Source organism: Aulonocara sp. 'chitande type north' Nkhata Bay, linkage group LG8, assembly GCF_057382095.1.
Source record: "Aulonocara sp. 'chitande type north' Nkhata Bay isolate Kocher_YH1m ecotype deep benthic linkage group LG8, A_spYH_male_GT1.1, whole genome shotgun sequence".
NCBI classification, from domain to species: Eukaryota; Metazoa; Chordata; class Actinopteri; order Cichliformes; family Cichlidae; genus Aulonocara; species Aulonocara sp. 'chitande type north' Nkhata Bay.
In genome coordinates, this window is record NC_141351.1 from 21901654 (window position 1) to 21914677 (window position 13024).

Below are 13024 nucleotides of genomic sequence, written 5' to 3' on the forward strand. Positions count from 1 at the left end.
ATAATTTCTTTCTGAGGGAGTCAAGAGGGAATTCTTTTAGATTTGGTAGATTTCATATGAAGTGACCCTTAAAGTTTCCATATGTAGGAAATAACACATAACAGAACTGGAAAATGTCAGTAAGTAAGAAGTACATAGTGTTCACATGGATAATATCAGACAGTATACCTTGAAAACTGTGAATGACGTCTGCTGACCATTAGTCTGACCCTCAGGAATGGTGAGTACCATTTAACCACCTCCATCCGTTTCATCATCTGCAGTTTGAAAGCATAGAGTAAAAATGTATCCTGCAGTCCAACTTCAATTTAATTTTTTTGCTGTTTTTTTTTATTCACACTCCTGACTCACTAAAATATGGAAGCTTTTTTTTTAAAGGAAATACACTGACAATCAAAACAAAAGGCCGACAACACACCCAATGAGACTTTTCTTATGCCAAGGCCATTATATTTAAGTATAAGTAACCAATAAAGCTATACTAAAAACGAACTTAAAAAAAACATTTTTAAAAAGTAATAAAACAACAGCAGCAAATGGATAAAAAATAATAATAATTTAAGGAGTACTTACTATAAAGACGGCTCAATTTTCTGTCAGAAATGCTTTAAAGTCTTCAAATGTTGGGATTCTCGGTAAGACTGATCACAGATTCTGCTCCAACACAGCAACCTATGCTCAGCAGTTCATCCTAACTTTACACTCCTAGGACGAACTTTATCACACATCTTTACAATTAAGCAATGTCAAGATAACTAATTATGTCTTTATGAGTAATGTTGTCATCAAGATTCTCCAGCTCTGTGCACACCAAACACAAACGTGCAAGTTGTTACACGTCAAACGCCATTTCGCTTCTCGTGATTGAAGCTAAATGTTTCAGCACTGCTGCCCCCTGTTGGGCAACTCTACATAGCTCAAGGTTAATATGCATTAAGCGTGGGGTTTAAAAAAAAATTTTTGGCTTATGCGCTTATACTCACCTAGCCTTCACGTTTTATTTTTAACTCATTAATAACCCAATACTATACATATATATATATTGATAATCCCATTATTAAAAATATATTGTAAGTGGCCTGTGGAATAATTCTGGTAATGAAAACCTCTGGTTACATTTAGTGTGTCTCTTTGTAAACATCCTAAAGTTTTAAATCTTGAGTTTCCATCTTCATATAAGACTTTTCATATATTTTCTTAGGTGTCCTTAGGTTACCTGTTAGCTTGTTACCACCGCTGATTCTTAATCCCTAGCATATCCACCCTTAACATCAAAGTTATCAAATTGATCTTTTTCATGCATTTTTAAACATCCTCATTCAAATTTCTGTAATTGTTTTTCTTCTATTAACTTCTTTGGCTCATTTTTATTCTCCTCTTTGTGCCTAGCTACAATACCACAATTTCCCCCTCAGGAAAATTTCCAGTGTACCATTCTCTACCTTCGTAAGAAGAGCTTACGAGTCAGCGGTGTTACTGATGGTTGTGAAGAGAAAGCTGAGCTAGAAGTTAAAGCTTTTAATTTACCAACTGATCAGGAAGAGTAACTTGGACATGCAGAGGAAGCTCAGAGCAGCCACCCCACCTTCCCATCCAAAACAAATCAGCTAAGGTGGTTTGGGCATCTGATGAGGACCTCTCCTGGATGACTCCCATTGGATGTTTTTCTGGCACACCTAACCCAGAGATCTGTCTGGCATTCGGCATCCCTCAGGAGGAAGGGAAAAAGCTCTGACTCGACTTCAGATAGCTGGATAAAAATGGATGGATGACAACAAAATCTCAACAGGCTTAGGAAAATTCAGTATTTAATGAGAACACGTTTTCATAGTTTCACTGTAATTCTTTGATACACCGACAAGTGAAAGTCTCAATTCCTGTACAAAATACATCAAACAAATGTTTTTCCATCCTTTTACTCTGACATCAGTCGATTAGTTAAAATATAAAAGCCCATTATGATTTCCTTTAGGTCATTACTTAAGACTTAACATTGCAGTACAATATTACTGTTACAATTTAGAGAATAGAAATAAATATAAATTGTTTTGCAAAATCTGCAAACAGAACATTAAAATCGCCAATTTTTCCTGCTAGTCTTAAACAAAGGAAATACCTCTGGTGTTTCTAAAACAACTGACACCAAGATTCCCATCCCATCTCAATTTTTTTTTAAAACAAAACAACAACAAAAAGTCAAGACGAATACAGAAATGTGATCAGTAAGTTTTGGTGGAAAATGTACACTGTTTACAAAACTGAAAGGAGGACTGACTGCAGCGTCAAATCAAACTGTGACGCAAACCCTTCATCCTGCAGGGTTTTCCCAGTGCTGGTACGAGACCACACGTCCGACTTTGCCACTACTGTCCAAGTACCCGAGTTGCGCGTTTGTGATGTCACACACATTATCGGCGTCTGAAGGCGCGTGAGATTCTCCAAGCGTTGGGCTCTTCGTAACGGTTGTACAGGGGCTCGAGGCGCTGCTGTTTCTTCTGCTTGCTGAGGCGGGTGGGGTCGGACACTTTAAAGAAGGCAGGTGCGAACTCCACCAGCCAGCGAGGGTCGATGGTGGTCACCTCACGCATGTACTCCTTTGTAGTCAGCACCAGCTCGTGGTACACAACCCTGTCGACAAAGAATTTGAGAAATCAGACAGTGCCCAACTTGCAAGAAAGATTTACTTCCTCTTTCGCTGTGGCACAGTAAACTGAAATGCTGACATACCACTCAGGCTGCCGGTTGAACAGAGCACTGGAGGGGTGGATGTAAACAACTTGCTGGTCTATCAGGGTTCTGTAGCCCTCCTGAGGATCTTTTTTGGCTGCATTCCTGAAGAAACCACTGCAGATGGCTTTCTGGACTCGCACAGTAGCTTTACCACAAGATACTACATCCAGTTTATGTCTAGAGAGAAAAGAACATGTTAAATCTTTCTAAGCAATATAATTTCTTGCGCTACCGTTAACATTTAAAGTGATTTTTGATTTTTAGTATTTAACATTTTGGCCCTAATGTACCTGTCCATGATCCCCAGCATCTGTTTGCGGATATCCTGGGCTCTGCGCAGGGAGCGAGCCTGGATGAAGTTCTCGTAGCACCAGGGGTTGGAGAACTTGTTGTTCTTCCAGGAGTTGTAGACAGCTAGCAGGGTGAGGTGATCGCCCTCAGGTTGGTGGAACTTTGCCTTCTTCTGGTCAGCCAAGGCCTGCTTGTCCTTTAACACAAAAAATGGGGGGGGGGGGGGGGGAATCATTGAATTCAGAATACATTTCAAAATCTTTTACTATAAAAATGTTAAAAACATCACAAACACTCAGCTGCAGCTCTCATAGCCACTTTCAACATTTGTAAAGTTTTTATGAAACTTTGCATTTTCAAGTTTAAATGTTTCTAAAAACATCTGAAGTAAATAAGTCCTGAGGTTGCTAAAGATTTCCCAGAAGTGTTCATTTCCACTGGACATCCACTAATCTGTATAAAGTGGCCTTGATCTCAACTTAATGCAGTTAAACCGTAGTGGATTCAATGCTCCATTGATTCAAAGGAAGCGCTACCACAACACATTGCATGACTGCTTACACAGATAAGGAATGAGATGTGTAGAAATGACTGGACGGTGTTCAAAGCATACCTTAGGCCTGTAAAAGACATTCTGCACAGACAGCATCGACACGATTGTGAGCATCTCTTCGCTGCAGCCCAGATGGACGGACATGATCAGCATCTTACACAACATGGGCTCCAGAGGGAACTCAGCCATCTAGCAGACACAAACGCACAGGAGATTAAAAGTCTTATCAGAATAACAGAAAGACAAGAAGTTAAAGAAAATACAGCTACATAAATCTCATTACATGTAGATTTATCTGCTCTTCTTTGCAGCAAAGAGAAACCATTGGGTAAAAACATCCTTACCCTTCGACCCAGTCGTGTGAGTAAGCCTTCATCGTCCAGAGCTCCTAAGGTGTAGAGCTGCTCCATGGCTGTGATCAGAGTCTCCATAGGAGGAGCGTCCATGAAGTCAAAAGACAGCAGATCATTGATGCCCATTGCCTGGAGGAGTAAATATTAATATGAACGTTAGTGATCTGAAATGTTAAAGCAGAGGTCTAGTTTACTTCTCCTGTCTGTTAGTTGTTTTGTTTGTTTGTTTTTTAACTCATTTAATTTCTTCTTCTCAATAACGCAGGATGTCATCCTATGCATGATAAGAACTGAAGGACAACAGCTCCTACCTTCAGCGACAGCACAGTGCTGGCCAAGTTGGTTCTCTGGATTTCAGGTACATTGGTTGTCAGCATCTCATCTCTGTAGGCTCTCTCAGTGTACAGCCTGTAACACTTTCCAGGGCCTGTTCTGCCGGCACGACCTGCCCTCTGCTTAGCCTGAGCCTGGAGCAAATACAATAAAGAGTTTTATGTCACACTAAATCATTTTGAAACACTAATGCCTTCAGCGAGGCTCTAAGACCTCCTTTGCTACAACATCAAGTACATCACAAAACTGCTGTACCTGTGAGATTGGCGTCACCACCAGCTGATCAATGCCAGTCTTAGAGTTGTACACTTTCTGCTTGACAAAGCCTGGATCTACAACATAATAGATTCCATCGATGGTCAGAGAGGTCTCTGCAATGTTTGTGGCGATGACAACCTGAGAGAAAGAACAAAGGACGTTATATATTTGCTCTGAAGCAACAAAATATCCGGAATTGACTTTACCCATGTCAATATAAGGCCACAAAAATACTAAACACACTGACTAAATCACTGAAACATATTAAATGAACCAAATTTTTAGTTCTACAGAGAAATGAAAAGGGACAGACAGTTACACAAATTGTAATCTTTGAACAAAACGAATGTTATATGTTTCTATAGATTCTAAAGATTTACTGAAAGTACCTTTCTGCTGCCTGGGGGTGCTGGGTCAAAGATTCTGGTCTGCATCTCACTGGGCAGGGCAGAATAAACTGGCAGAATGATCAGCTCAGGAACATCAGGCCCAAGAGACTTCATTCGCTCATAAAGGATCTCACAGGCTGTGTCGATCTCCTCCTGTCCAGTTAAAAACACCAGGATGTCTCCTGCAAAGGAAGAGTCACAGTAAGATGGATGACATGGACTGATACTAGAGTCCAAAGGTGGAAAGAACATCCATTTTTCATGACTTAAAGAGAAAAAAACATACCTGGAGGCTCAGTCAGATGAATCTGCATGACAGTGATGAGGCTGGCATCCAGGTAGTCCGTCTCAGGTTCTTTGGTGTAAAGAACCTCTACTGGATACGTTCTGCCGGGGATGGTGAAGATGGGTGCTTCATAGAAATACTGAGAGAACTTCACAGCATCCAGTGTAGCTGATGTCACAATAAGCTTCATGTCTGTGCGCTTCTGTACAGTCTGACAAACACAAGAAGAAACACTCAGAATCCCTTTTGTCTCTGATTCTCCATTAAGTCATAGATTAAATGTAGGAAACCTTTGCTTACCTTCTTGAGGAGGCCAAAAAGAACATCAGTGTGGATTGTCCTCTCATGAGCTTCATCTAACATGATAATGGCGTACTGACCCAACTCTGAGTCAATCAAACACTCTCTCAATAACATACCGTCTGTCATGTACTTGATTACAGTCTCAGGACTTGTGCAATCCTCAAAACGGATGGTGTAGCCCACCTGGAAAACACAAAAAGATAAGTCCCAATGAGATTAAGCAAAGCTGCAGTGTGCAAAAGGTGCTCAGTAATTATATACTGTAACACGATTGCACTTTACTCAAGATCAGAAATATTTAACTAACCTCTTGTCCCAGACAACAACCGTACTCCTCAGAGACTCTCTTAGCCACTGACATGGCAGCCACACGACGGGGCTGCGTACAGCCAATCTTCCCCCTGGCTGTGTAACCAGCCTCTGCCAGGTACTGGGTGATCTGTGTGGTCTTTCCAGATCCCGTCTCTCCAATGACGATCAGGATCTGGTTGTCGTGAACAGCCTGCAACAGATTAACAAGGACACGGCAACAGTTAGTAACTGGTAAACAAAAAGCATCCATCCTTATTTGGGTTTATTTTTTTTAGAGGGAATAACAGAGTTTTTATTGGGGGTGTTGTATTTTACTTAGTCAGAACCAGAAGAAAGAAGACACCAGCTAAAAATCTGGTCATTAACATTACTAAAAGCTCAATTAACCTAATCATCAACATCAAGGACCAAGTTAATGTAAAACATTTTAAGAACTTTTACATATCAACTTGAAAATGTCATTGCTAAATCTTAGAAAAAACGTGAAAATATCCTCTTTAGGATAGCTATTTGTTATTAGACTTGCACATGTCAATATTTCCACCCCACTGGGCTGAAGCTTTGTGGATTTTTGTATTTTGAGGATGTTTTTAGGCTGAGAATGTTTTAGTATTTCATAAGTTTTTTATTACACAACATACCCTGAAACGCTCAAACTATAAATGACCATATTAGCCCAACAGTCAGATTGAGCAATCTAAACTTTCAAAGTCCAATTTTAGTCATTTCTTTTCTTTTTAAAGGCCATTTATAGGTGAAAGCGTCTGCCTAGGACGTTTAACAACCTGCAGCCATCTTTGAATAGATTCAGTTAGAAACAAATTTTTGAAACGTGAAACTAAATCTCAGAAATTTCTCCCACTGAGTTTAAACTGTAATGAACCTGAATGAGCTGCTCTTTCAGCTTGTAGATGGGTAGGCTCTCTCTCTGCTCCAGGATAGAGAGTTGGGTCTTCTTTCCATAGGATGCCTTGTTCCCTCCAAACGCATGTTTCTTCCACTCTGGGATGTCATTGGGCATCATGCCAATGCCTCTCATGTTAGCGGCAATCTGTCGACCATCAACTGTAAGAGAGAAGAGGAAATATATCTAGCTTTACAACTCAAGTTTGACCGCATATTAAGCTACATCTCTGTTGGGTTGGCAGAATAATGCCCACCAGTGGAAGCCATCTAGACCACCTTGTGCTTAAGGAGGGCACACAGGCACACTAAACCATGGCAAGACTATTCCGGCCAGATGGGGGGCGGCAGGAAACCAGATAACTATCTCCAGTACCGGCAAGCCTGAGGGGTGCTGTCTGCCAGCATGGAGGAAGTGTCGTGTCTGGGCTGTGGTTTTTAATAAGCAGGGCTAGCATACATGCTACAGTGCTACATTAATTTAAAGCTTATCCAAAAGCAAAGATAAAATATTGTCCAATAACATCTGAAAACCCAATTTAAGATACTTCCTCATGTCACGATTGCAGATGTGTTGCTCAACAAACTCCTATTTAGCATTAGTTTAAAACTGATTTAATGAGGACGTCCAAAAGATTTCTAACCATCTGGCAGCGGGTCAACCCAGTGTTTGTTCAGCCCCATGGGGATGGAGTCCATCTCTGCTTCCCGCGCCGCCTGCTTCAGTTCTCGTCTCTCTTTTGCCAGAGCACTCTGCATCATGGCTGCCTGGGACAGCGAGCCATCTGGATTCTATGAAGAGCACAGGAAGAGATCATAATTAAATACCGTATAAATCCTTAAATCCAAATTAAACCACATACTGTATTGCTCTGACTATAAGATCACTATCTGCAGGAGATGGTGTTTTATGCACCAAGTTGTGCCTTTTCCTGAATCAGTCCATGGTGATATATTACAGAAACTCATTTACTTCATAACATTAAAAATTTATAAACTCATCCATCTTTTTTCACCATTCTTGCTCAAGGCTGTGGTTAAGCTGGTTGGAAAGGTTCACCAGTCTATCCCAGCGCTGACACAACCACTCACACCTACAGCCAACTCAGCATTACCAATTGACCTAATCTGCATGTTCCACTGGGAGGAACCTAGAGAGAACCCACGCAGGAAACACATGCAAATTCCTTACAGAAAGGCTCCAGCTGGCCAATGGATTCAAACCAGGGACGTTCTGTTTGTTTGACTGCCGAGATGCTTAAATTTAACTATTAAATATAAACAAGAATATTTCGCCAGAATTATAATATAATTAATTCAATTTATAAATCACAGCAGGGTGCTGGAAAACTTTATGGCCTGATCATTTTTTGAAAATTTACTCCTAGTTTATTCTTTTTTTCCTTTCACTCAAACTTCTACTGTTACCTTGACAATCTTGACAGGGCTCATGTCCATGCTTTGCTTCGTGTGGCCTCTCAGAAACGGTGGTTCCTCTTCAACCAGCTCAATTTCCAAGTCTTCATCTGTATGAAATGAAACCAACCAGTTAGCAATCAGGTCACACTTAGTCATGGTTCACATGAACAAGAGCTAACCCTAACCCAAATATACAAGATAGTATTAAATATTTATGCTTAATGCTAAAAAACTGAAATTGTTTAAATACTTGATGACTGTTTTATTAAGTGCCTTTACTAGCCTGAATTACTCATTTATTAAAGCAGTTCAGTCATAGACAAAACAATTTCTTACCCTCTTCATCATCAACTTTAGGAAGGATGCCTGTCTCATCATCAAAATCAGGAAATTCTTCTTTGGACAAAACATTGGCAGCAATCATCTGATGATTTTAACAAACACCTTTTAAAATTAGATAGACGCACAGACATAAACGAAGCTTCAGCCACTTCAAATGTGAACCCACCTGTTTGATCTCCCACTTCTCTGGGTCTGAGATTTTGGTGAGCCTCTTGCGCTCCAGTGTGTCATCCTGTTCCAGCTCTGGCGCGTGGCCGAGGTTCAGGTTGCTCGGCCGATCAGGATTCCTCATGGAAATTTCCTCCCCCCCGTCGGGGCCAACGTTCCTCCTCCTGTTGGGGTTCAGGTCTTCTCCCGTCTCCTGGTCTACATCCTGGCAAACAGAGGAGGAAATAAAAACGTTCCATTATCTGTACCTGGAGCTGAGATACAACAGCTGAAAAATCTCAAGGAAAATTTGATTTAGTTCTACTGGCTGAAACTCACCAGAATGAATAAATACATACATTTATAATATAATAAATGTGAAATTAATTAAGCACAAATTATTTGATAAAAATCTAATTTCTTCAGACAGGATCAGAAGGAAGACATCTGAAAACTTCCTTCACTTTAACACAGAAAATCTCTACTTACTACTCTAAAATCAACTGAGCACCACACTGTTATGTTTTGTTTTTTTACCTTCATACTGAGGCTGGTCTTGGACCCTGTGAATGAGAGCACCTTGACTTTGACTCTTTGGCCTTTGCTAACAACGTCGGCCACGTTGGCCACACGACCCTCCCTGCGCAGCTCAGAAATGTGGACCAGACCCTCCCATCGCTTCCTAGAAATTGAGAAGATGATCATGGACAACTTTAACAATGAAATAAGAGACAGGACAAAAGAGGAGACATCTCTAAATAGTATGCACTGAAAACATCTTTAGTAACCAGCAGACCCCTTTAAAACTGAAAGTATATTTATACAATGTTTGCGACCTTATACTAACCTGAGTCCCTCAAGCTGAACAAAGCATCCAAACTGCATGATGCTGGTAACCTTTCCATTGTAGATATCACCAACAGAAGGTTCCTCAGGTGGAGGGCGATCCACGTGTTTGTCCTTCCAGCGGTCAGACTCTCTCTCTTGGTCTTTTCTCGGACTAGGTGAGCGCTCAGACCAGCGGGAAGATTTGTCTCTTCTCTTGCCACGGTCTCTATCTCTATCTCTATGCCGATCACGGTCTCTGGAGCGTGATCTGGATCTGGAATAGGATCTGGAACGATGCCGTCTCTTTCGGTCCTTTTCCCGATCTCTGTCTCGATCTCTGTGTCTGTCTTTTTCTCTGCTTCTGCTGCGACTTCGCCTGTTTTTTTCTGATCTACGAGAGGAGAAGAGCCAGAAATACATAATACAATAAACACAACAATAATATCCTGAATTCAAACAGCCGTCGCAAGTTTGCTAGTTGGAGCACAGGTATCAGAGATTTAAATAAACCCAACATGACAATGAAATGTGACCAGTGACTTGAGTCTTACCTGTTCTTGCTCCCTTTGGACTCTGTCCCACTGACACTGGGCATGAACATTTCCAGTTCCTTCATGGCATCAGCTGCTACTTTAACATCATCTTCATCCAGGAGAGCCTACGAAGTTCAGTATAACAAAAATCAGTCAACATAAATTGGTCAACGTTTCTATTGCCTACCTACAAGCATCAATACCACATTTGGTATTTTGTGTATATATTGTCAGTATATATTGTATTATCATCGCAGTTTCTTAAAATATTGTAATTTTGAGGCTGCATCTCCTAGCTGTACTGCCAACACCAGCCCTTTCATGTAAACACAAAAAGGAAAATCCTGGGTTCACTTATCAAAATGATAACCAGCTTAGTGACACCGTTTAGCCCGATTGCCAACAGAAGACACCCTGTGTGTGTTTAGATCGTTTCTTTGTACAGCGCCCATGTGTACAAGCTTGTTTTGCAATAAAGATAATGTGGACACTGCAGCTTCATGTCAGTGTGATGAAGCCACACACCTTCGGTGCCGGCTCATTTGGTCTACACAGTGCAGGAAACATCTCCCTCAGCTTTTCCTTTTCTGATTTCGGCTTAGCCACGGACTCGGATGCTGGAAGAGGAGCACACGGTTAGAAATGTCACTTTTAAGGAGTAAAATATGTCCTTGGGACCATTAGCTGCCCAGTTTACAGTTAGCCTAACTACTTTACCTTTACTTGTAGATGCTTTGGATGGTGGTCGCATCGTCTGAATGAGCCTGAGCAGATTACTGATGAGAGAATCCTACAATAAGCGAAGAAAACGTTAATGTTTAGTTGAATAACAATAAGCTTCATGAACAACTCGTAGAGACTAACTTACTGTGAATTCGGCTCCATTTTCGAGTAAAAGTGCTTTGAATCCATCAAAGCTCGGTTGTTTTTCGGCAAGGCTGATGACAAATTCAGCTATAAAGGAACCACAAACAACACATTAACGAAGAACTACATGAGACTCATAACTGTCGAAGTTTATATCCCAGCATTAAAAAGTGACCCACAACGAATTTATTGAATGATTAGTACGTAAAGTTTTTTTAAATCTAGTAAACGACACAATACATCCAAAAAGAACTCATATGTTTACAGTAAATACAGATGCTAGATTGCTAACAACCGCTAGTTAGCATAAGCTAGCTAGCTAGTTTTGGCAGAAGGCGATTTTTAAAGACATAAAATACGTACCTAAATCTTTGTCATTTATTCCCAGGTGGTTGTCAAGCTCCGTGCAGACTTTCGACACTAAAGACAGATATTCGAGCTGCGATAGCTCGTCGACTCCGATGTCTGCCATCGTCCACGAGTTGTTTTTGTTCACACAACGTAGACGCCGGCAGACATGTTGGATATGGGCAACATCCCCTTCCGCCCTTTACGGAAACACTTAGTAGAGTTCAAGGTCTGGCTCCTACTTGCCACACGATGGCACTCAAAACCCTCACAATAAATTTGAATTGAAACGTCTCCACCACAGATGTCTTCACATGTGGGGTTTTCATTTCATGTCGTTTGCCAGTTCTTAGCCCATATGCTTTCCTCCTTATTTTGCCTTTTGTGCTTGTTTTATAAACTGTATATGGTTTATTCGTGCAAATGTTTAATACGTTATTTTTTGCCACAATATAGATGATAAATTGACTTTTTTTCATGTTTTATGTTCTTTCTTCTCAAGTGGCGAGAAATGAAAAAATAAAGCCAGCACCAGCCCCTCTTATGTTCAATTGAGGTTTCTCTGAAAGCAAGTTAATGCCCATAGACTCCTTTATTAAAGCATCTAAACTTCGCTTCATTAAAAAAAAGCATGTTTAGAACCTAACACCATAAATGAATTTGGTATGTAATGAGTTAGGTGCGGCTGTTTTGACTGACAGGTGTGCTGACACAGGGAGCTGTAGCTGACAATTGTCTTCTGTGCTTCACCCCCACTAATCTGAGGCACTGAAGTGAACCTTTCACCAGTGAACCTTTCTCTATGTTGTGAACTTCTTTCGGCCCATTTTAGTACAAATATCACAAGAATCTGGTACATCGTTTTGGTGAGTGAAATTCTAGTATATAGCTGTTCTTTGCACCCATAAAGTGAATAAATACAGCATGATGACAGGTAAATATGAACACATCTGGCTACAAATATCAACAAAAAATGGGCAAAATCCTAAAGATGAGGCTTTGAAATGCAGATCCAAAAACCAGTGGGTGATGTTATGATGATGGGCCATAGCTTGGGATGCATTTCAAAACACAAATGTCTGTTGTTGCCTTGTTGCATAAAAAAAAACGTTGCAGTGCAATGAATAATTAATTGCCACTGATGAGTGCAGGGTATTTGAAATGATAAAAGAAAGCCTCAACCCTGCTACTAATGGTATGTGGACAGGTATAGTTGCCGTCTTGACTTTTATGGTTTTGGCCAGAGAATGTAAAGGCACTCCTCTGTTTCAGCACATCATGCACATACCCAGTCCATTAAGATAAGGTTTTTTATGCTTAAGTAGCAAGCAGCCCTTACCTCATCCCCATCCAATGCATTTGCATGAAATTGCAAATGCTTGTGGGAACTACTCTCTGCAGTTAGATCTTTACACAAGAGCAGAGGCCGCTAGAAAATGAACGACCAGTGATTTGGCATGAAATGTTCAGCAACCGCACATATGAAAATTTAAAGATTACCCACATGCACTGTATGCTGAACTATGTGTATGGGTCATGAGAAGCAAAGTGATTTGCAACAGCAAGAATTCAGTTTCTAGTAATGAATCACGCTGTGCAATCGTGAACGTTTAAGCAGTTTCACGCTATGACTTTACTTCTGTTTTTGTTTCTGCCACTGTCGCTGATTCATAGTTCTTTACCCGCTAACTGTTTTATCTCTTGTGGAGTCTTGAGAACGTTTCACTGAGGTAAAGGTGAAAGGAAAATCAAGACTGTATGTTGTATCACCTGCATCTTAACTTACTGCAAAAAGCTATGTTTATATGATAAATTAAGGTATGCACTGC

At 40.6% G+C, this 13024-nt stretch overlaps 1 protein-coding gene across 1 annotated transcript; it reads right to left on the bottom strand.

The window, feature by feature from the left end:
* Nucleotides 1-1800: 1800 nt before the first annotated feature.
* dhx8 (DEAH (Asp-Glu-Ala-His) box polypeptide 8) lies at nucleotides 1801-11407 on the bottom strand. Its single transcript, XM_086304274.1, has 23 exons — nucleotides 11211-11407; nucleotides 10849-10934; nucleotides 10698-10770; nucleotides 10506-10597; nucleotides 9999-10105; nucleotides 9467-9838; nucleotides 9157-9301; nucleotides 8639-8845; nucleotides 8467-8554; nucleotides 8140-8237; nucleotides 7356-7503; nucleotides 6692-6873; nucleotides 5804-5998; nucleotides 5494-5679; nucleotides 5194-5404; nucleotides 4908-5089; nucleotides 4516-4656; nucleotides 4239-4394; nucleotides 3919-4056; nucleotides 3635-3763; nucleotides 3021-3217; nucleotides 2728-2907; nucleotides 1801-2628 (listed from the first exon to the last, which is right to left on the bottom strand). The coding sequence occupies exons 1-23, from the start codon at nucleotides 11317-11319 to the stop codon at nucleotides 2409-2411; spliced, it is 3642 nt and encodes a 1213-aa protein (XP_086160400.1). The 5' UTR covers nucleotides 11320-11407; the 3' UTR covers nucleotides 1801-2408.
* Nucleotides 11408-13024: the final 1617 nt, after the last annotated feature.

What these genes read in the sequence shown, in the direction of transcription:
- dhx8 (XM_086304274.1), bottom strand. Translation starts at nt 11,319, where the DNA reads ATGGCAGACATCGGAGTCGACGAGCTATCGCAGCTCGAATATCTGTCT. An exon ending in AGACCAGCCTCAGTATGAAG is followed by an intron (nt 8,846 to 9,156) that starts GTAAAAAAACAA and finishes TCTGTTTGCCAG; the next exon opens with GATGTAGACCAGGAGACGGG. An exon ending in ATGCTGGGGATCATGGACAG is followed by an intron (nt 2,908 to 3,020) that starts GTACATTAGGGC and finishes TTTTCTCTCTAG; the next exon opens with ACATAAACTGGATGTAGTAT.